At 40.3% G+C, this 23,630-nt stretch overlaps 2 protein-coding genes across 6 annotated transcripts in view; one reads left to right on the plus strand and one right to left on the minus strand.

The window, feature by feature from the left end:
- The first annotated feature begins 312 nt into the window (after positions 1–312).
- Positions 313–5,989, plus strand: p2ry2.1 (purinergic receptor P2Y2, tandem duplicate 1). Of its 3 annotated transcripts, none has more exons than XM_008286697.1 (5): positions 313–382; positions 2,804–3,157; positions 4,179–4,347; positions 4,640–4,979; positions 5,064–5,989. In XM_008286697.1, the coding sequence occupies exons 2-5, from the start codon at positions 2,821–2,823 to the stop codon at positions 5,256–5,258; spliced, it is 1,041 nt and encodes a 346-aa protein (XP_008284919.1). In that variant the 5' UTR covers positions 313–382; positions 2,804–2,820; the 3' UTR covers positions 5,259–5,989. The 3 variants fall into 3 exon arrangements, with proteins under 3 accessions (XP_008284919.1, XP_008284918.1, XP_008284920.1); XM_008286696.1 differs by lacking the exon at positions 313–382 and adding an exon at positions 413–701; XM_008286698.1 differs by lacking the exon at positions 313–382 and adding an exon at positions 416–701 and having other exon boundaries at positions 2,919–3,157.
- A 342-nt stretch (positions 5,990–6,331) lies between these two features.
- relt (RELT TNF receptor) overlaps positions 6,332–23,630 on the minus strand; it is a 29,861-nt gene continuing 12,562 nt past the window's right edge. The window contains exons 2-11 of one of the 3 annotated variants that reach the window (XM_008286701.1): positions 21,052–21,126; positions 20,857–20,949; positions 20,078–20,262; positions 19,701–19,753; positions 19,325–19,576; positions 13,856–13,936; positions 12,427–12,505; positions 9,797–10,180; positions 8,855–8,980; positions 6,332–8,267 (exon numbers count right to left, since the gene is read on the minus strand). In XM_008286701.1, the coding sequence (XP_008284923.1) occupies positions 8,264–8,267; positions 8,855–8,980; positions 9,797–10,180; positions 12,427–12,505; positions 13,856–13,936; positions 19,325–19,576; positions 19,701–19,753; positions 20,078–20,262; positions 20,857–20,949; positions 21,052–21,093 (1,299 nt within the window). In that variant the 5' untranslated portion in view covers positions 21,094–21,126 and the 3' untranslated portion in view covers positions 6,332–8,263. Of the gene's footprint in view, positions 8,268–8,850; positions 8,981–9,796; positions 10,181–12,426; positions 12,506–13,855; positions 13,937–19,324; positions 19,580–19,700; positions 19,754–20,077; positions 20,263–20,856; positions 20,950–21,051; positions 21,127–23,630 lie in introns of those variants that run through there. The other 2 variants (XM_008286699.1, XM_008286700.1) reach the window with 2 other exon arrangements.

Below are 23,630 nucleotides of genomic sequence, written 5' to 3' on the forward strand. Positions count from 1 at the left end.
TTAAAAATTTTTTAAAAAGTAACAGCTGACAGTAATATAGACCTTATCATAGAATTGGGTTTACATAAAATGATTTCAATAGGATTTATGCACTTCCCCTGTTTTTCTACTTAATTATTTTAACAAATCCCTTGAAATTACTAAACTGCAAAAATAAATATTGGAACAGTTTTAACCGTCCTGCTGCAGTTAGTGTCCATAGTAAACATCTGAGCCTCAGGTTCCAACTGCTCCCACTGTCTACAGGCTGCAGCTTGTTAGACAAGTACACACCTTGACAAGTTTTTTCACCCACTCAAGTATCTTAGGTAGTCATCAAGCCATAAACAACACACTGAGGATACACTGCACAGGATAGTCAGCGTGATAGCATTCTTACATTGTGAGTAATCTTGTACATTTTAAAGGTTTTTGTGGACGTTCGTGTACAGCCAACACAGACTACTTTATCGCTGAAATGTAGTAAGTTGTGCTCAGTTTGGTCTGACATGCACACAGCAGGTCAGAGGAATTTTGGGGGGCTACTAAAGGGGCGTCTCTGTCTCACGTCTGCTATCTGTTACGTTTAACCTGCAGCAGTTTTGAAGAGAAAAAAAGGAGAGAGGTTCCCGTGAGCACAAGGCAATGTTTTTGATAAAGAAAAAAGAAGGAAAAAACTAAAAGGGCGCTGTAGGTTAACTCATCAGTCAACTGCAAAACTAGTAAGTCTGGCATTTACTATCTAATTTGCATGTATGTTTTTAAAGGACTGGTTTAAACTTGAGTTTGTCGGATAAACAAAGAAACGCGTGGAGGCTGTGTGAGCCAGAACTAAACTGCACGCGGCAGTGAGTAAACCAGAAGAGAAAAATCTGAAAAAGATCTCAAAACAGGGTCTGGTTTGAATTAAAAAGTTATTCCTCTGTTTCTCCCTCTTACAGCTGTGAGGCTTTTTAGAAAACTTTGACATGCAAAGTGCCAGAATGAGGACTGTTTTTCGGCATGAGAACACAGCTGCAGAATACATTATGTGAAAAGTTGTGGCCACACAACAGCTCTGCGTCAATCAGCGTTCTGAAACAAATACTAACAGTAAGGTTACTGGCATGTATGTCAGAGGTGTTGATCTATTTTTATGTTATTATAGAAACCTGTTAAGCCAGATGGTGGAGGAATGCTAGCATTTCTTTGTACTGGAGCCATTAAATTTGCATCTTGCAAAGGGTTTAAGCAAGCATATAATAATCACTTGTGATTTAGCACGGGTGGCAGCATTTAAGTATCATCTTCTCCTCTCAGTTTCTTACAATTCATTAACTCAATCATCCACTCAGAAAGTAAAGGACAATTGAAGGAAATCAGCATTAAAATGGTTTAAATTCTGCAAAATGGAAACTGACATTGAAATGGGGTGAGTCAAGCTGAATTGTGTAAATTCGATTGCAAAATCACAATGGGCTTGTCACAGGACTTGAGCGTGGTATGACTTATACTGGACTGTGCCGCTGAAGCGTACCAAAGGGAATGGCTGAATCAAACCCATTTCCTGTGTCTACATACTTGTGTGTGTGTGTGTGTGTGTGTGTGTGTGTGTGTGATAGTTTCCTCGTGATGATTACGCAGTGCCTCATAAAAGTGTTTAACCTCCTTGGAAATTTTTTCCTTTTATTCCGCTTCAACTTTGAATCATGGTCAATTGAATTTGGCTTTTTTTTTAAATGAATTTACAAACAAAAGACTCTTTCATGTCAAATTGAAAACAGATTTCTACAAGGTTCAGTTCATCAAGCATATAAAATAGGGGATTGCATAAATATTCACCTACTTCAAGTCAGTATTTAGTAATGCAATCTTTAGGTTGCAATCACATTGATTGCAACCTAAAGTGCATCTACTAAAATAAGCCTGTGTGATAGGTCTGAATCAGCTTTGCACATGTGGATACTATGATTATACCCCATTCTTCATTACAAAACTCTCAGGTTGCATGGGGATCATGAGTGAACAGCACTTTTCATGTCCAGTTACAAATTCTGAGTTGATGGTCTGGGCTCTGACTCTGCCACTCCACAACATTCGCCTTGTTGTCTTTAAACCATTTCTGTGTAGCTTTGGCTGTATGCTTCAGGTCATTGTCTTGCTAGAAAACAATAATTTTCTAAAGTCCTAGTTCTCTTGCAGACTGCACTTGACTGGCAATTGGTCATCACTTGAGCAACCAAATCAAATCAAAATTAAATCAAATCAAATCAAGTTTATTGTCATTTTGCTGAAGGGGCCGCTGCGTCCATGTGCGCCACCATCACGTTGAACATGGCGAACCTCTTCAGATCCTTATAGGTCTTCAGGGACACAAAGACATAGACAGTAGTGTGACGATGGTGAAGCTGCAGATGCTGTCCAGAGCTAGGTGCCTGTCTGTCCATCCGGAATAATGTCGTTCCCTCCAGTTGTATGTCCGTCTGGGATGTTGTCATGGAGCCATGTTTCTGTTAAAGCAAACACACAGCAGTCCCTCCACTCTCTGCAGGCTTCTCTCAGCAAACATAGCTCGTCCAGCTTGTAATCTTATGTAATATTTTACATTTTATGGTTTTAATTAATTGACGTTACTGTTTTCACTTTGACATGAATGAGTCTTTTTTGTAAACTCTTGTCCCAAAACTCAAATTAAAGTGACCATGATTTACTGTTGAAAAGCAATAAAAGGGGGAAAGTGTCCAAGAGGGGTGAAAACTTTTTATAGGTATTATAAAGATGGATACGTAAAAGTTAAAATACAACATATTCATAATGTATTCCTTTGTACAAATCTTTCCCTCAGGTGTTCTCACAGTCAAGATGGCCTCCTCTGACTTTGACGGGACCAACCAAACCAATTTCAGCGCCTTCTACTGTGAATTTAATGAAGAGTTCAAATACATTCTCCTCCCTGTCAGCTACGCTCTGGTCTTTGTGATTGGCCTGGCGCTGAATGCCACAGCGCTGTACGTGATTGTGTTCCGCACAAAGCGCTGGAAGCCCTCCACCATCTACATGTTCAACCTGACCATGTGTGACACGCTCTACGTCTTCACTCTGCCCTTCCTCATCTACTACTACGCCGATGAGAACGACTGGCCGTTCAGTGAACCCTTCTGCAAGGTCATACGCTTCCTGTTTTACGCCAACTTATATGGTACAGTTTTGGCCTTCTACGCACAACACAGTACAGCAGCTGAGTTTGACTTATGGTACAGTTATGGCAAGATATAGTACAAGACAGTGTGTTACAATAAATTACATTGTGATACAATAAGATGAAATAGTATTTTGTGAACACATGCAATATGACATAAATTACTATGAAAAATGATGAAATGCATGCAGTACTTTATAGTGTCCCATTGTACAACAAGATGAAGTACAATAAGAAGACATTATAATGTGCTATGATATAAACTACTCAGATCTGAAATGACAGAATGCAGTCAAGAGGATGTGATACTAGAGAATAAACAGTACTATGCAAAATAATGCTAAACTAAATGAAATGGTCCAGTAAATAGTGAAAAATAGTGTAGTTTATGATAGCATAGCATAGCATAGCACAGTGTATAGTATATGTAGAGTAGTATATCATATATTACATATCATGCTACAACAAGAAATATTACAATTCAATATAACACAATATAAATGTGAAAAGTGCAGTACAATAATGGCAGAATATTATAAAACAAGACATGTTACAATAGGAAAATAGGCAACAGTGCTACCAACTGCGCCACCCTGCAGCCCAGAAAACACTATATGCTCAGTATATTACATAATATGATATCATATCATGGCCATCTGATACATATTAGAATATCTCTAAAAATAAGTAATGGGATGAATAAATATGGCTTAAATAATAATAACAATAATAATAATAATAATAAACTTTATTTGTATAGCACTTTCTAAGAACAGAATTCGCAAAGTGTTTTTACATAATAAAGAAATACAACACGCAGAGACAAGGTAAGACAGGAAAACAACATGTATAAAAAGTACAGGCAAAATATAAAAACACACAATAAAAATGGAAAAGAACAGACTGGGTCACTATTAAAAGGTGTTAAATAACAGTTAAATAATAGGATATACTGTGAATAATGTTCATTACAGTACTTTTTTTTTAAAAAAAACGTATTGAATATTTATCATTCTGATAGGTTCCATTCTGTTCCTGTGCTGCATCAGTCTGCATCGGTTTGTTGGCATCTGCTATCCAGTCCGCTCCCTAAACTGGTTCAGCGCCCGTCGTGCCAGGTTGATATCAGTGGCAGTGTGGGCCTGTGTTTTATTCTGCCAGGCACCCGTCCTCTACTTTTCAAGAACTAGGTGATTTGAATTTCTACACATTTTCTTTATTTCTTTTTTTTTTTCTAAAAATCATTCTTCATTTCTACATCTGTTTACTGAAAGTGTCTCTAATTGTGTTTAACTGTGGACTATTGATTCTTGTGGCTGGCCAATTTTGCCAAGTGCCTTATCTTAGTGTGTTTTAATGGGGTGCTAGCTAACAAATTTACATTTTATACTGCTTCTTTGCTCACTCCTATCTCACTGAATATAGATCAATGCCACCTTTTTAAAGTCCTAAGCATCTCCAATCTGTTCTCTCCCTCACCAGGGATGTGGACACTGAACGGATCTGTTACGACACCACCAGCCCGGAGCTTTTCGACGACTTCCTGGTGTACAGCTCGGTGGTGTCGGTGCTCATGTTTGCTCTGCCCTTCATGGTGGTGATGGTTTGCTACGGACTCATGGTGAAAAAGCTTCTCGAGCCGAGCTGGAGCTCTGAAGGGAGAGCTGCGGGTGCAAGGAGAGGCCCAGCAACGTCCAAGAAGAAGTCAGTGAAGATGATCATCATCGTGCTGGCAGCGTTTATGCTCTGTTTCCTCCCGTTCCACCTCACCAGGAGCCTTTACTACTCTTTTAGATACCTGAGGCAAGTCGATCCAACACAGGTGAGGACAAACACTTCTTTGGTACTAAATGTGTCGCGATGACTTTAAAAGCTCAGTGTTTGAAACTTTTTCTATGTCCAACAGATTAGCTGTAGTTTGCTGGAGGCCTCCAGTGTGGCCTACAAGGTGACGCGACCTTTGGCCAGCGCCAACAGCTGTGTGGACCCCATCCTTTACTTCCTGGCTGGGCAGGACGCCCGCAGCAATCTCACCAACAAGTGCAAACAGTCTTTACCAAAACCAAGAAGTGTGAACCACTGTTTGACAACACAACTCTGATCCAGTACGTGAAACAATCTCAGCAGGAACGCAAAGGGTTTTGGTGATACACTTAGCTGCCTCAAGAGTGCATCATCAATGCTAAATGTTCAGCAGCTGTCTGTTGAGCAAACGCAGGACTTCTGTTTGAAGAAGCATGTGCGCTTCCATGAAAGAATTATAATTTACATATTGTTCCTTGTGTTTTTTTTGTTGTCTCCAAGTGTGTCGGAATAGACAGATGCTGCACTTTTATAAGTTCCATTTGTAAATTTCACAGAGACCAAATTAAAAGGAAATAATTTGGAACTTTCTTGGTGTAATATAAAGCTGAGTTTTCCAAAGTGCAGCCATGATGATGGAAAGGTAATAAATGAACTTCTAAATCATGCTAGCTTACGGCATTAAAATTATTACAAGATGCGTAAGGTTGTGTTTTTGTGTTTGAAAAGAAAACCTGTGTTGTAATGACGGCGCTAACCTACACAGTGCTTCACAGCTGTGAGTGGTTTGTTGTGGTTGTTTTTTTCCCTACAACTCTGCTGGATAACTCTTGCAGCTGATGTTTGTGTATCTGGAACAAACAGTTCACCTTCCTCTGAGCTGCATATTGGAAAAACATTACTGTGTTCCCTTCAGGGTTCAACCACACTGTGGCTTTTAAAGGCTCCTGGAATAGAGCGTGTGTCACTTTGAGTAATAAAATGTGAAGGAAGTTAAAATGATGCTATAATAAACAAATTTTGACAATACGGTTGCGGCGATACTTTCCTTTAAGTCATGTAAAGTATTCTTGGAAGTCATAATGAAAACCAGGAACACGCAACAGTAAAGCTTCAGAGCAGTTGTGATTAAAAGCAGTGACATTTGTTAGGAGTTCATAATGTATTAACTGTAATTAAGGGGATTTAAATTTTTAGGTGAAATGTAGCTGAGCTGAGCAGCTGCGTAACCTTTAATCTAATGACTTCCACTAGGGGGTGGTAGTGGCCAACAAACAAGAAAGGCGTTCGCTTATGAAGTTTTGGGACTTTGAGGGTTCATCATGGGCTCGCTCACATACATCAACTATGTCAGCAACAGGCACACCAGGCAGCTTTTAAAATACACCTCTTCTTTTATTTCAAGAGTAAAAACATCATACAGAAAAAATTGTAATATCATATAAATGCAAGCTACAAAGCTGATGAGATGAATGCTTGTTTCCTTTCCTTCCTACCGGCAACACTTCAGCTTGAAAACATTTAATAATAACTCTAATAATACTAAGAATAGTATTAAAAACAGATCAAATGAAAACATGTAACTGTAACTTCAGCCAATAAATATCCTGTCCTCCAGACATGTTGTCATATTCCTCATAACAACATAATAAGAAAATATGAAAATGAGTAGTTGAAAAAAAAGAGCTCTATGATTATAGTACACGCTTTAAAACCCACGAGGATGTAAACTAAAGCCAAGTAAGCTGCACGACTTTGAGGCATTGCAACCGCTAATTCTCTGCAGCCACTGGTTGGTTTATTTAATTAAGCTATAAAAAATTAATGTGTGTGTGTGTGTGTGTGTGTGTGTGTGTGTTTATTTATATGGAAGTGGTTTCTTACAGTTATGGAGTTGCATAACTGGAGTCTGGCTTTGTGTACTGACTGTTTGTGTAGGTTTTAAAAGTTCATGATTTCAATGGAAAACTAACAGTCGCAAAAGAAGGAAAACACTGAAACCGTCCACCAAAGTGATAGAAAAATAACGTATTTGATGTTCATTTTTAATCATCAGTTTAGCTTATATGCACGATGCCGTGACAGAGTTTGCTGGTTCTTGATTGATGGACTCGCTGGTGCAGTTGTTTCTTTCCCATTCGAGGGGATCTAATGTATCACCTCACGCATACCGTGTGTTTAAATTATAAAAGCCAAGTGTAGTGTGTTTCTTTTTTTATATACCCACCCATATTTACATATGTACATTCATTTACATGTTTTCTTCTACAAAAAGTGAGAACTACCTACACATCTACGTTTTCACCTTAGGACCCAAATGACAGTTCGCACCCTGTAATAATCCACTGGGCTGCAGTGGCATTAAAAAAATGGTGTGCTAAGTATGAGGAGCCCGGCTAAAGCGAAATTTGGCCCCTGATCACCTACTTGAATCTAGTCTACGAGCTTAAAAGTTACGAAAGCTGTTCATGCTGACGGCGGGTAGGTTGCTGTATGCATGTTTCATGGTGTTTAATAAGTGAGTGCAGTGAGTTAAGACTACATTCCAGATCCTCGTGGTTTAAAAACTCAGCTCACTTGTAGGTTTCATACCAAATTATATCGAATTCAATACTTATTGCAGTAATCAAGTGTCATATGATTCAAAAATCACAGAAGTCTTACAAGCTGATGAAATCATCCATGCGCTTTCATGTGCTCATTCATGTGGCACTTGGTTGCAGACAACTTGGCGTGATGTTTCCCTCTTTTTTTAAGCTTATAAATGAGAGATTTGTGGAGGGGGGGTTTGTCAGCAAGGTACACACAGGGAAGACTGGGGTTGTGTTTTGATGGGTAGCCATTGGTGAGTGTATGCAGATGCCTACATGCACTTTATGTGTTGTACCCCTGTGTAGTTTTTATAAATGGAAGCACAAACAACAGGGTTGAGAGTGAACTGATTTCTCATCCAAACTTTCTTCCTCCTTCTAGTTTCAGTTATTAATATTTGTTCATCACAGAGCTTTAAAAGAAATCCCGTCCACTTGTGTCTCCAACAGGCTTGTTTGGACCGGGACAGTGAAGCAGCAGTGATTTAGGCTGAACTTCTCCTCTCAAAAGTACTTTTTTTTTTCTTTTTAAACATTATAATAAATAGTTATATTCCTCTTATCGCATAACTAGAAACAACTTCTTCCAGCAGGAGGTGCTTCCGGTTTCTCGGAATCTGAAAACTCCCTCCATGCCGGCGGTCAAGTTGTCCCCGGATGATGAGGTCATCTTCAGCGAGGTAGCATTTTCGTACAGCGTTTCTTTGTCTCTTCACCTGGAAAGAAGAAGTCAAAAAGTGGCATTTAAATGAAAGACACCTATATTATTAACTAACAAAGTAATGACATTTAACTTATTTTAGAACACGCTGGTGTCATTATTCCCCCCTTTGGCTGATGTTGAAGCATTAGTTGCCAGTGAAGAGATTCCCTTTAAGTGTAGAAAATGATGAAACAAACGATTTTGACAGCGGGGAGGCCCAGATGATTACTGTAATAAAACTGACTGAGCTCTGACTAACCACAGAGAGCGTTGGCACACATTCATAACCGGTCAGCTGGAAACAGAAGAGGATCATTTCCCAAATCGTTTTAGAGACACTCCTCAGCTAAACTCATCATACTGCATATAATTTCCTCTCCCGGTGAAATGTAATTCAGTCTTGGCTGGAGCAACCTCTAAACTGCTTCACGGCACTTAAAAGTGTTTCAAAATTGGCAGCGTCGTAGTAGTGAGGAAGAAACAGAAAGAAACGAGGAGGGACACAAGTAGCTCCAACGAGAGTGAAAAGATGAAGGACAGAATATTAGCAATTAGACAGTAGAAGAGAAAGTGTGTCATTATTTGTTTTGGAGATATTACCTCCTGATGCCAGATGATGAAGAGCAGAAGGATTTCCCACCAAACAGGGAGTTTCTTTGCTCCTGAGATGATGTCTTGGTTTCCACAGTGACAGGCTTCTGCTCGGGGATCTGAGCGACTTGAAATCTATGAATTGAACAAAAGATAGAATTGTTATTACATTTAGATTATCACTGCAGTGCAAGTGTCACAAATGTGCATACAGAAATGTGCAGATTTTCTGTCTGACAGTCTGTGAGGCCTGAATACTCATTTTAGATGTTCTGCTTTTTTTTTTGGTTTGTTTTATTTAAGAATCAAGACATTTTGCTGTTGAGTAGTACATCGAAAACCCTGTGAAGTAAAATATCAGATCTGATGATGGTGTGTGGTTTTTTGTTTTTGTTTTTGTTTTTGTTTTTTTTGCAACAAATCAGTAACTTTCTTGCTGTGAATGTATCAGTACTGGAAGAAGTAATCAAATCTTTTAATTAGTGGCAAAGTGGCAACAATAGAGTACAGAAATATTCCTTAAAGTAAAGGCTGGTCATTAAAAAAAAGAAGGAAAATTACAGAAATACAATCAGAAAAAAGCATTTGAAATATGTTTGCATGTAAGTAAAATTATTCTATATATATCCAGCGGAGATAATTGCCAAAATTTGGTGTGAAAGGAGGAATATTAATTTTCATGTTACTGGCAACTTTAATCTAAAACAATGCAGCATATAAAGTATATGATACGAAACCCTGATCTGCAAAGTAAATAACAGCTAATTTTCATAAAAATGTTGAGAAAACATACAATATTTGCCTCTAAAATGCAGAATATGAGCATATGAGTGCTCAACTAAAGTAGAAGTAGCTTAAAAATGTTCACACTACATGAGTAAATGTATCTATTTACATGACAACTGGACAATTTTAACTAAACAACTTACAATCAGTATAAAGCAGACTCACCTCCCGACAGACAGCACTGTGAGCTCTCCCTCCTTCTTCTCCTTCACTTCACTTCCTTCCACTTTTTCCTGTACAGTTTTTGGCACGACAGCTTGCGTACGGTGTGTGTCCACGCACACTCCCCCCAGCAGGGGGTTCTTCTGCTGGTCACTAGATGTGTCCAGGGAGGGCAGGATGAGGGTCTGCGGGGGCTTCAGTGGATCTTTGAAAGAATCCAGGGGAGGAATGAGAACAGGAGGCCACTTTCTCTGGGCGCAGCGGGTGCAGCGGTAGCCGTGTTTGGGGGCCAAACCGGAGAGGCCGGAGATGGTGTGGAGGTGGGACTGGTGGGGGCAGAGCCTGGGCAGGGAGCGGAACGGAGACAAGGGGGACAGCATCGGGAACCTGGGAGGAAAGAAGACAGGACATGATCAAAACTCTCAGTCATATACAGTTTCAGTTTAGTCAAACCATATGGTTCATTTCACTACAAACACAGACTATGGAAAAACTTTAAATAAAACCTCTGAACCCCAAACAGTCTGTAGGCGTGGGCTCATTTTTCACTGCAACATGTGACTAATATAAGTCCTGTAGCTCTATGGAAACAACACAGTTCTAGCTAGAAGTAGAGAAAACTTCGAAATATCTTTTGTGCTGTATGACAAAGTTATGATGCCAAGAAAAAAAAAGTTCCAAGTTGTCACAGGTGTCATCAATAGTGGAAAAACAATGATTGCCCTATACATTACAGAGTATATTAAAGTCCCTTAATCTTCGTCGTGCGGCTGTTGTTCACAGCTGAGTCACTCATGACTTCCTTCCTGCAATGAGTTGCAATGTTTATTACGGAATCTGGTTAGCACAGATTGTATGTAAATAGTGTAATTAAAAAAATGCAAGCCTTTAAAAAATTGTAATAGCTTTTGGGGTTCAAAGGTTTCAAATATGATTGTTAATAAATCTTTCTTCATGACAGAATGGGGATGGCAGGAAAAATACACAGCAAAGGTGTTACTTGTGACGTTAAACCTCTCTGTTGTAATCAAACTGTGCAGTGTGTCATGGCAATAAATCAGCATGCACACTAATTATTTATACATACTTTTTAAGCACACATCATATCCCTCCTCTTGTTCTTACAGCCACATTTTATTTTATTTTACTAACATTACTAAAATGCAAGTCTTTTCATCCCAGATCATTTATGCAGATAGTAATAAATGTGGAGACAATATTGGCTCTTGAGGTCCCCACTGCTTTCAACTAGACAGTTAGGAAAAGTTTGTCTATGTTGCTAGACAACAAAGCATAAATGAAGATGACAACGCTGTAAATGTGTCCCATCACAGTCTGTACTTACGCTAATGAAAATTAATTTTGACAACTGAAAACTAGAGTTTAATCTGGTAATGTTTAAAGAGTGAATTATGTTTTTTTCATTTGTGTCTTTCCATTGTTGTTTTGTGCAGAGCTAAAAGGCAGAACAAAAAAGATGAATGCAGCTGATATGCCTGCGTTGGTGACCTGTAGTGACCCCACAAAACCCCCTGCAAAACCTCCCACCACACACACACACACACAGAATCTGAAAGCTTTCCAGAACTGTGTGTGCATGTCGTGTGTGTGTGTGTTGGAATGTTCTCGAACCTAAAGCTCACATGTTACAGCGGCCTCATTGAGCAGCAGCACACTGCAACAGGCCTCTGAGACCTGCCGCTATTGTACATGTGGCGTACATATGGACATGAACTAGATCCAGTTACCATCACATAACATTGTGATAACATGAACTTTTGTGATTCTGCAGGAGAAGCTAGGTCAAAGCAAAGAATAGACCACAATCTGGAGAATCTAAGCTTTATAGGTGGCAAATTAGGAGAATTCAGGTGTAAGTAGAACACGTATTCAAGCAAAAGCCAAAGTGCGGTGGTGGAGACTTGTGGTGTGTTGTTCGGCTTGTTAGATTAAATTCTGACTACTTGGGCAATTTTAATGTCGTAACTTACAACCCAAGTTCCAACCGCAGGCGCTCTCGGTCATGTAAATTGTGTGACTTGGAGCTATGTGACAGCCAGTGAGCTTAGCAACAGACTGGCTGTTAAAGCCTCATGACTAGACAGCTGTCACGACTGTGTGAGACGCTCGCTGCAGACCTGTGGGAGTGACTCACTGCCAAGAAACAGCCTCCACTGAGGAAATGTAGCCCACATAACCTTGTTTTTACATTTTACTATCCTATTGTTTCTGTTTAACAGGTAGAAAAATAATAAAATGCAGATGGAGTTATTGAGTTAAACATACAGTGGAGGCATAATATGGAATTATACTCCTATAAATGTAGCCTGGATTTTATTGTCAGGTTTAGGTATGCATTCTCAGTGCAAAGTATAAGCTGTATTTTTTTTTCTGCAGGGAGGAGGCAAAGTTTTCTCCAACTCTCTCCCACAATGCACACAAACACACTCTCAAGCACACTTTTTTTTTCTTTTTACGAGAACCTCTTGGCAAGACAGGTAAGAGACTGCCTCCAAACTGTTTCTCTCTCTCAAACTTTCCTTGCCTCCTTGTTAAATGTGACCTTGAGCAGCATGACTCTGCAGAAGCATACGATGATTTGTGGGTGTGTAAGTGTCTGTGTGGGCTCGTACTTGATTGACGAGCCTTTGCTCATGGCCAACTGTTTGGTCTCGTACTCCAGCAGCAGCTCCTCCAGGGCAGCAGCATTTTCTGGAACAATACACAAACATATAGATAAGACTCACTTGTAGGGTCAGTGGTTTTGTTTTTGTCCCAGTCGATACTATAACTTAGAATAATCAAACTCTTTGGAAAGTTTATGAACGAGGTCGGTGTAGTTGATGCACCATAGGGAACTTAGAGTAATACCAAAAATCCAATATATGAACACTAATTACGAACATTTATCAGCTTTCGGCAATGTTGGAACTGTCATTTGTTGATTATTACAGTAAATGTCCGGTCCAAGAGCTTCGATTAGCTGCTATCTGTTAAATCAGCCTTTAACAAACAAGTAAACAAACGTGTTTAAAGAGTCAGAGGTAATCATGAGCTGAGAAGTTGGCTTAACTTTTTGAGCCTTCAAACCAACCAGTCATGTTGTAAAAACAGAAAGAACTGTGTTTTCAACTTGTTCCTTGAATTAATCATGATTGATGTGTAATTCTGTCAGAAAAAGGAACCAAATCTAAGCATAAAGTTGTGATATCTTCCTAAACCACTTTATTCTACTTGTATCATTCAAAAGTGTGCCCAAAAATGTACCGTCTGCATGAACCAGTTTCAGTAAAAAACACAAAATTCCACGGTCTTCGGCACAACCGCAAGGACATTGCCAACTCAGCTGTGACTAACAGTCACATGACAAAAAATTGAGGGAGTTTTTGGCTGAACCAGCCAGACTTGCAAGTCTGTGATTACACAGAGCAGATAGAAGACAAGTGTGGAAACACATTAAAATTGTAAGTAGTAAAATATTTATTGGATGTGGAGGCCCAATTTTTTTTTCTCTAGTATTAGTAACACATGTGGGCACTTGAAAAAATGTTGTAGATATTGATCCAGGTTTTTTTCAATTATTGTAAAATAAATATTTAATGAAATTCTAGTTGTTCTATTTGTGCGATTGATGGCGTTATGATTTTGTGATACTGCACAAAAGGCATTTCTGAGTTCGCTCTACTTCTAGCCATGGTTTCCACAGAGGAACAAAACTTCATATTGCAGTAAAAAATGAGTCAACAGTGAGTAAAAACATACAGTAGCTGAAGCAACGAATGCTCACAAACTGCTTGGGGTTCAGAGGGTTAATAAAAACATCCATGCCTCTGGTGTTGACAGATGTGACTACAGACACTGAGTTCCTCAAGTTTAACCCATCAATCTGAGATGGAAAAAAAAAGAAGAGCTGCTGAGCCGGCCACAATAGAGACATGGCCTCAGTTGTGTGCGACTGGCTGTGATGACACTGTGGTCTCGTGTTGCCTACAAAGCCACGAGAGATGAAATGACTCTGACCACTAGCTCACGTGTGACGTCACTGCTTTGCTGAGCTCGTACCTTTTTTCTCAGTGATGAGACGAACCAGAACACTGATGGTGTCTTCGTTCAGGTCATCAGATATGTAGGGGCAATTGTTACCTGAAGGAAAAAGACAGAAAACCCTTTATTAACAGAGATCCATCTGCTAATGATGAACATACGTTAATATTTTAGTCCCTAGTGTGGTTACTTATTTCTTTACAGAACTACATAGCACACAATGCATGTCACATACGTATAGTCACATATTTTGTCATTTTAATATGCATAGAAAGAGACATACGTAAGGTAAAATTGTGTTTTCCGTTTAATGTGGTACATCTGAATCATCTAAATGGCAGAAAATGTCATTAAAGTGCCTCTCCGATCACCGATTTTTTTTTTCTTTTTGAGTTGATGCCTTAAAATGACTTAACTCTACACCATGCTTCCTCTAGAATGTGCCATTCTTTACCTGCACCATTGCTCATCTAAACTGCTCAGACACCACAAATCTACTCTGTGCAACACAATGGCAAAATTGAATATTGAAGTAGTTCAGCCACAGATGTTTGAACTGACTAAAAAGAACACTGAAGATAAAGAAATCCTAAGTTTGTTGCATATGAAACTGGGTCGGACTCGATCCTTTGCCAATGCATCAGGGACTTTAGCCCCTACACATGGGTCACCTGCTCAACCAACTGAGCTACTGGGGTGCTCGAAACCCTGACTTTATGAATTTGTGTTGAGACTGTCCTCGTTGCACTGCAGTTCAACAGTGGAAAAGGTCTGCCACGATGTTAACTGCTCATTTCAGTCATGATGTCTTTCAGCATATATAAAAACATAATGTGAACGTGTTAACAACATAAAAAAAAACTTGATTTTCAAGGGAGGACAGCTTTAATATTATAGGTATGGCTATACTTTGGCATGCATGTGTCACTTTGCACCATTTTAGCACCATATGTACATTAATGTCAATACGATATTTTACTTTATATACTTTATCTCAGCATATTCTATTTTATTTTATTCTATTTTAACTACCACATGGCTGCTAGTACTATTGTACAGTTGTTGCAACTGTTCCACATGCCTTTGAATTTCCAGTTTTCTGAATCTGAATTTGAATGTATTATAAACTAAATACGTGGTCCAGCCATTTCAAATATATATATATTTACTTGCACTATTTTTATGACTTACATTAGAATGAACTGTCTAACTTTCAACGGCAGCACAGTTCACACGGTGCATGCCACTGCTGGATACCGTGACCCGCTACACGATGGGACTGATAAGGCTGGATGTGGATGGCTGAACAGCAAAGAATAGAGATGCCTCCATAGCAACCATCCCATAAAAGCACAGCACAGTGAGGCAGCTGAGAGGAGAGCGATGAGGGCGCGGGGGGTCCAGAATAGCTCACTCAGCAACTACGTTCCGTTCAGTACTGCTGAAACACACAGAGCTCAATGTGTGTGTGTCCATGTGCAGTGTACTGTGGTGTGATGTACCAAAACCCCTAGTACCAGGTGACTATGTGTGTGTGTGTATATTACAGAGCAAAATGACAATGTATAGATTGCAAGCGTGTCTGTGTGGCTCTGTGTATGTGTGTGTGTATTTCTGTCTTTCTTGCATAAGCAGTATTAGGCTGTTGTTAGGCCATAACAATAGCTCTGTCTCCACAGTGGCTGTTGCTATGTGAGGATAACAGCATCAGTTTCACAGAGTGGCACTCATTCTCTTTCTATTTATTCCTGCAACAAAGTCACATCCATGCATTCAGTCCGTCACCGTCAGCCACGATGAGGCACCAGACAGGCTTCTTTTCAGATGAGTTTCAGTTCGTTCAATTTGAAAAATCAGCGCTGACCCTCAAATTTCCTCTTAAAAAGTAGCAGCATTGTTGCTAAATCTGAAAAGTTGAGCTGTACACCGCACAGTCACGCAGTTGCAGATTTGACTCCTCTTCACGACATTTGTCCTGTTATCAACCACACGTTTGCCCTTCCTGTCTCCCTCCCTCAACTTTACTGTCACTGCATTCTCCGTCAATGCAAACTTTTCTCTGTCCGCAGCCTCAGAGGTACCACTGCAGAGTCTGATTTTAGCCCTGCCGAGCTAAGCTTGGCCTCGCTATAATTCATCCCCGCGGGCGTTCCCCCTGAGTGGAGATGATGAGAAAAGTGCTGGAGTAAGAAGTTCCTCTAACCTTAGCCCAGTCAGGACTACAGCGGACAGACACTGCAACAAGGATTGTTACATAACAAGCGTGAGTAAGGGGGCGGGGGGGACATAAAGCAATAAAAGCCTGTCCTCTAATCATTGCTTTATTTTCTATTTCTCTTGCTGCTTTCTGCTTCCTTACATTCCAAACTTTATCTGACACTGCCTATGCTCCCCTCTCTTGACCTTTAGCTGTCTCACGTAGAAGCACTTGCTTAGCTTATCTCTGCACCACTGCATCATTTGTCCTTAAAGCTGCACACAAACTGAGAATGAGAGGAGGTGAGAGTGAAGAGGGAGATAAGATGTCCTAAAACCTAGTTGTTGTTCTCACATAAAGTTTGGAACTGTGCCTTCAGCTTATTAAAAGAGATCGAAAGGCTTCATAAATACACTACGGTTGTCTTTTCTCTTCTGTAGTTTATTGTGTCACATGCAAATTACTGATAAAAGTCATGAATTCAACATCCAAATCGAGTTCAACTGAATTCAACTTAATATTAACTTTGCCTTGAAGAAAACTTGCACTTAGGCCTGACGTTGAAGTTTTCACTTAAAGTTCAGGGGGTTTCGTATGCAGCTCATACTGGAAGTTAAACAGCACAGTGAAACGAGGACAGAGAGCGATCAAAGGGAGAAAAGACGAAGGAAAGAGAAGACATAAACAATGAGGCGAGGGCCCGATTGAATTATTGATCTGGCTGGGAAAGGAGAGATGGATGGATAGTGTCATGTTCACATGAGAAGGGAGGTGGGTGTCAGAGAGCCAGGAAACTGGATGAATGGAGCGCAGAAGCAGTGATAAAAGAGCTGCAGGGGGATGGGGGTTCAGGGAGTTTCCCTTGAGGCGCAGGAGCAACTTGAATTTCACAACAAAGCCATCGGAGAGACTGAGGCGACGCTAAAAACAAAACGCTGAGATCACTGACAAAGACCGCTGCTTTGACCTCTGCCTTTTCTCAGGGATGCATGAAACCCTTCATCCTCATACAAGCAGTTTTTAACTATATTTGCTGCTCTCAGATCACCTTGGCCTCCACTACACAGGATTAGAAACATGTGATGTTAGACTTTTAAGGTACAATAAATGAGCTCTTTCTTGTTTTATGCATGAGGAGACATAAAAGATACAAATCGTTTTCATGGCTGTGGCTGAATTGTTGGGAAATGAAGCTAAAACATCTGGTGCGAAGGAAGAAAATAATGAGTTCTCTCCTAGTAATCAACTGCAATGAACTACCAATTTACTACAGACACTCTCAATCAGTTCATTGAACCAATAAACCTCTAAATGTGAGGATGTTTAACTGCATGACTAAGCAGGGAAACAAAAAAGCAAGTTCAGTCAGGTACATGAAGGAAAAGTGAAGCCTTACTTTATGCAGTTTATGGATGTATCTGTATATAAAGATACAGTCTAAAACAGACATGTTTAATGGGTCATTTGCAACACCGTCCACGTCATTTTATGAACTTGTTGTGAGCACACATAAAGGATCATTTGATGTTTGCAGCAGCATTATTTTAATTTAAATGACCGACACACTAAGTTATCCAGAGCAACAGCTGCTGGTGCATCGTGTTTTTTGACATGCCACAGAGTCTGATCTGGAGTCGCAGCTGTGCTCTGACGCCGCAGTACGTACAGCCTTCGCGGCACAGCTTTCTCTTGAGCTTTGCACCATCAGGTGGGTGACGGAAAAGCCAGCTTAGCCTTTAAATCTGTTTATGCTTGGCACTGAAGGACAGTAACTACCGGTCGTGTATGCTGTCTGACAGTCAAGTGAAGAGAAGCTGATAGGCACAGACCTGCTGGATAAATTGTGCAATAGCAGCGCATTGTTAAAAACTGCAGGTACGAGCACTTGAGCTCTCTGGGCTGCAGTGGACTGCGTGCTCTGTGTCATAAAGTACATACTCGCTTGGAAAAGAAGAGTAGTCACATAGAAACTAACTCTTGACTTCACTGTATAACCTCTGCTATTCATTGGCGTCCTTTTAACCCACATCCACTTCTCATATGAGACAAATCTATGACATAATTGCACATTTGCAGTGTTAATTCAATTACATAAACCCTCTCTGACTCACATGTTTGTGTAAATCTTTACAGCATCTAACAAAAAAAAATAAATCCACACTTCACTATGCGTCCTGTAGCACAGCTGAATAAAAGCTCCCATGTGACTTGAGGGTTCTACCTGTTATACAAGCCTGAGAACCAAAGAGCCACAGAGCATCGAGTACAATAGAAGCATAAAGGAAAAAGGGGTGTATTTCCCATATTGTGTGCACAGTAGTGTAGTTCAACACAGGAAGAGATGAAGAAAGATTTAACTGAACAAGATCAAACGCATGTTATGACTGCCACAAATGAGTTGCCACTATATGAGAGCAAGATTTTAGTGTTCAAATGATTTTTATTGTGGTCAAAAGCTGGAAAAAACAGGATTCTATAAGGGTTTCTTCAGCCAGAACAATAACACTGGCATCCCATCCAAATAGAGCTTGACACTGGTCTTTTATTTATTAAGCTTTCGTTCAGATTTGTTATTTAGTCATTGTGTTTATATCTCATGGTTTGCCATTTCTAATTATAGAGCTCTTTGGTTCAACTCTTGCTGTTTTAAATGTGGTTTATAAATAACTTGACGACACTGTTAAAAATGAATGGGTGTGGTAACTTAACATTTGTTTTAATGCTTGATCCCCTTGTGTTAGGTCTTGTCTCTCAATCTTTTCTCTTTAATTTCGCATTGATTGATATCCACTTCTTCTGATTAATAGTTCCCACCCCCACTCCTTTCCTCTCATGCCCTCCCCTTCTCTTTATAAACTTCTCTCTGTGTTTACCTAAGTCAGTTTCTCTTTGACGTCAGTGGGCAAGTGAGTTGATGGGAATGCTTATTTTCCTCCTTTCAAATAGGAAAATTACAAAAATAACAGTGCATGCTTAGTAAAACACAGCATGCATGACAAGTAATGACCCTGGCCAGGTCAAAGTTCAAAACAGCCTCCCATAGTGGCTTGCGTGCAGTCACATCACGGAGATACAGGGACCGTGACCGCACACAAAGAGCCTTCTGGGCTTGGTCTGGCTTTGCACTGACTCCTGACAACACTTGACCACATCATGTGCATGCGTGTGTGCTAATTTGGCATTTTTATGAGCGAACGTGACAACAAACTGAACATAAATGCTGTTTTCAATAGTCGCTCCTCTGCTCTCTTTGCTTTTCTTTTTTTCCTTTTTCCTCGTCCCTCTCTTACCTTCTTTCTGTGGTGTGGCGGTCTCTTCATCTCCGCCCTCCTTCTCAGCAGTGCAGCGGTATCCCTTCTTCTTCAGGATGTTGCAGATGAGGATACCCAGCAGGCCCATCACGCAGAAGATGGGCACCAGAGCGAACACAGCGTACTCTGCCGTCTTCTCCTCAGCGCTGCGCACCACCGTGCTGTTGGCCGGTCCTCCTGCTCCACTGGATGGACCTTTGCCGACAGTACGGACTGTTCGGACATGAGAATCTGCTGAGAGAAAGGAGAGGGAGAAGACACGAAGCATTAAAGAGAGACAGGAGGTAGCAGAGGCATGACCTTTTTTCTTGACAAGTGCAAATTATGAGACTCTACGCTGCAGAAGCATGCTTACTTTTCACACAGGGACTTTGGGTGGAAACTTGCCCTGTGGCAGTGGAGTGAAACCTGCACACGGACGAGAAAGAATAGAGTATAATTAGAGAGACGGAAAAGAAGAAACGTGAGGGAGTGTCTAAAAACGAAAGAACGAAGCAGTTTTATCCTGTTGGCATGTTATGTCCAGTGTTGACTGCCCATTGTGGTGAATGACATACTGTACTGATGTGTGTGTGTGTGTGTGTGTGCGGGTGTTTTCTTGTTTTCTAGAGACAGAGAAAATAACCGGACTTAATTTAGAACAAATAAAAGTTTACGAGCTACGATGTTGAAGCCTTTGAATGTCGGGCATACAGTTGGATTGAGTGGATTCAGGTAGAAGACAGCTCTTACCCAGTCAGACAGTCACCACAGACGACGTCCGAGGCTGCGGTGCCGGGAGTTGCAACCTTTCGGCCAAGGGTCTTGCAGGAGGCGTGCGGACGGCAAAGTTCAGAGTCAAGTGTGTCTGAAAAGCTTCCAGTTGGGCACAGCTGACATTGTACTTCCTCTGCTGGACTCTGGATCTGCCCACAAGCCTGGAATAAAAGCAAAAAAACTTCAGGCAAAAGAGGCTGAAAAAGCACCAACAGGGATGCTTAGCTGTCTTGCGTCTTATCCTCTTTATACTTCTACATAATCAACTTCAAACTAAGGCCTGAATGGTACTTATTCGTACAATTTCATAAACACGACCTGCAACAAAAGAGAAACATGACACCAAAGCATTGTCGTATTATTTATGGATTCATGGGAGCAGTCACTTTTTTTATGTTGACTGTGGCGACCAAACACATAAAGTATAAGATAACAGAGGAGTTGAAAAGGTGATTCGAAAATACACTCTAGGTTTGTGGCCTGAGGGTTTATTGGGAATGAACTTTTGTTACTGCAAATAAAAGAAATCACAGTGTTCTTTCTGTGCCAGGTTCAACCTTTGGCTGCAGCTGATTATGTCACAAGTCATTTGCACTCTGTCCTGCGTTTCTTTAAGCTCGACAGTGCAGAGTGCAGAGAAATGCTACATCGTGTCATTTCGGGGCACGAGGTGACAGTCAGCAGTGTGGAAGAGGATAAGAAAACTATCATAAAAGTTGTGATTACTCTGTTTTTTTTTGAGGAGGTTGTCTCACCTTGGAGGGCTCCTGGCCTGCGGGGCATTGCAGACACACACAGCCGTCCCCCCACCGACACTGCACCGCTGCAGTCCCACCACAGCCAAACACCTGGGAGACACTTAGGAGTCAGTGGAGGTGCATGCACATGTGTATGCATAGTGGGGTTATTTTTGCATAAATGCACACAAACACACATGTGCAGATATTTACCGCGAGAAGGACAAGAGCTGAGCAGCAAAGGTGGTTCCTCATCTTCTTCAATGTATTCTTCTATGTACATAAGATCTACAGGAGAGACAGAGAAGTGGGTTAATCACATTTTAACACATGATCAGGTCCACCTATATATATGGATGTAGCCGACTAATAAAAATCCGCCTTGTCATCTCAGTCAACAACTTTTTTCTAGTCAGAGAGGGCAGAAATACATCATGACAACACAATTAATGTCACGACAGACATACATGCACACTCATAGTAAACCACACAAGCTCACAAAAAAAAAAAAAAACAACACCTGAGTCATTTGTGCGATTTACCCAGAGCAGAGTGACTCTGGCAACAGGGAGGTAAGCAGCAGTTGTAAATGGCGTAAATAACATTTAACGTGACGTTTTTTACAAACAGCAGTGAATGAAGCAGGGATTTTCTGAGGCTATTTCTGGACCGTCGGTACTCACAAATACTTTTCAAGCAATGATTCACCCTGCAACATGTTCATTTGCCAACACACGTTGACTTTCTCAAAGCTCGACATTAGCTGCCACTGGCATGAGTATCCCCTGGAATTTTAGATAAGTAGGTGTTTTTTTTTTATGGAATAATGACATCAAATTAAAAAGCCACAACATGACAGAAGAGTTTTTTTAGAGGACGTGTAAGAACCTGACCAGAGCAATCTTTAAGTCAAATGGGTCACGTGCCACAGGCTGCTACCGTGTTGCAGCAAAAAAAACAATGCTGTCATCTCTAAAGTTAGCTATCTGCAGCCGGAAAGTATTTGACAAGAGTTTATTTAAAATAGCATCATCCCCTACAGTGCACTTAAATACATATTTATATGCACTCAAAGCGTGTGGTTGGAAAGGCGGTCATGGACGAAGATGAAATCTAAGCTGAGGTCACTTATCAACTCTTGAAGCTCTTATTATCACCAAGGTCTTGGTTTTTCAACTACATTTATGGCATCCTGGCACATTCGTTCAAGTGAGATTTCATTGTTTAATGTAACATGGCGTATTTGTTATAACAAAAAAATATATACTGTCGCTGTACAAAGGCAGCAGAGCAGGCAGCGGTGTGGTCAAACTCTGGTCCTTTTTATTCTCTAGAAATTCAGAATTGCTGGACTTTCTCCAGTTAATTTGATAATAATGCAATACATAAATTGCACCTTAAAATAAATTACAGAAATAACTCAAATTTCAAGACTGAGCATGCAGAAACCTGAAAAAAAAAAAAGTTTAACTGCTATAAGAATGTGAAGATATATTTATTTTTAATGTAATCATTGCATCTACTGTGTGACAACTCAGTGACAAAATAAATACGTTTATAGCACAAAATGCCCTGAATGCTGTGCTTACATTTGTGGCCACAATGACAGGACTGTGAACTCACTGAGCACTGGTATTATCAGTGGAGACCTCAGTCTGTCTCAGTCCTATTTGTGGTGGAAATGAATGACAGCTTCACACAACATAAAAATCCCTCACACTGCATTTTACACCACTTTCGTCCCTATGAATGTGAAAACATTAGATGCTCATGGGATGAGTGAGACAGTAAAATGTGTGAAAGACTGACAGCACAATGTTTGGAATTATTTTTTTTTCCTTTTGTCTTTCAGGAGGAGAGAATCTAACTGGCAGACTTGTTGGCTCTAAATGAGCTTGTAAAACAGCTGCTGACCGAAGTGAAAACATGAGAGCGATATGGAAACTTTCAAACAACAAAAGGATTTTTAAAAAAAATATATAATGGCAGAAGGAAGGCAAGAAAGGGACGCAAGAAAAGATGAGAAATCAGTCTGTGTAGCCTGGCAGCAGAAAGTAGAGGACAAGTAAGTGAGAAAAGAGAAAAAGAGAAAACAGACAAAGATCCATTGGCTAAAATCATAAAAGAAGGAGTGAAAATGGGAAAGACAGAATAGCATACTTACCCCAGACTTGCAGCTGACTGACACAGTTGCCGTGGCAACTCGGCGAGGATGCTGCGCGTACTGCTACAAATGCTGAGTCAGGACCAAACTCAAATATGCTCTAACTTTTCTTTCAACTGTCCAAGAACAACACAAGCACTTCACTAAACCCTGCACTTGATGAAACTTTAAAAAGTAACTCAGAAAAGATTAAATAAAGAATACAAAAATCTCTAGATATCTATCTGAAAGACGGAGTTAACACAAAGATTCAAATTAAATAAGTTACTGAAGCGACTGAAAAAAAAATCAGAAACACACAAGTCTGTGTAGCTGAATGGAGAATTCAGAGTACCTGCCAGTGTCTTATACTGTCACTGTGACCACAGACACACCCCTGACGTCCTTAGGACATGCCCCTTCTATCAAAGCTAAAACTGTGAGTGTGTGTTTTACATGTGTGTGGGTGAGGCTGCTTTAATGCCGCTCTTCACCTTTGACCACACGGTCAAACACAGTATTTTAAACATTAGTTAGCGAGTAAATCAACACTTCTTCACTCAGACCCATTCATTCTCTGACTTTGTGTGGTCAACACAGCACACGCACCTGCACAGCACATCTGTAGTGTTAAAAATGTGCAGCAAGT

This window comes from Stegastes partitus, unplaced genomic scaffold, assembly GCF_000690725.1.
Source record: "Stegastes partitus isolate 25-593 unplaced genomic scaffold, Stegastes_partitus-1.0.2 Scaffold465, whole genome shotgun sequence".
Taxonomy (NCBI): domain Eukaryota; kingdom Metazoa; phylum Chordata; class Actinopteri; family Pomacentridae; genus Stegastes; species Stegastes partitus.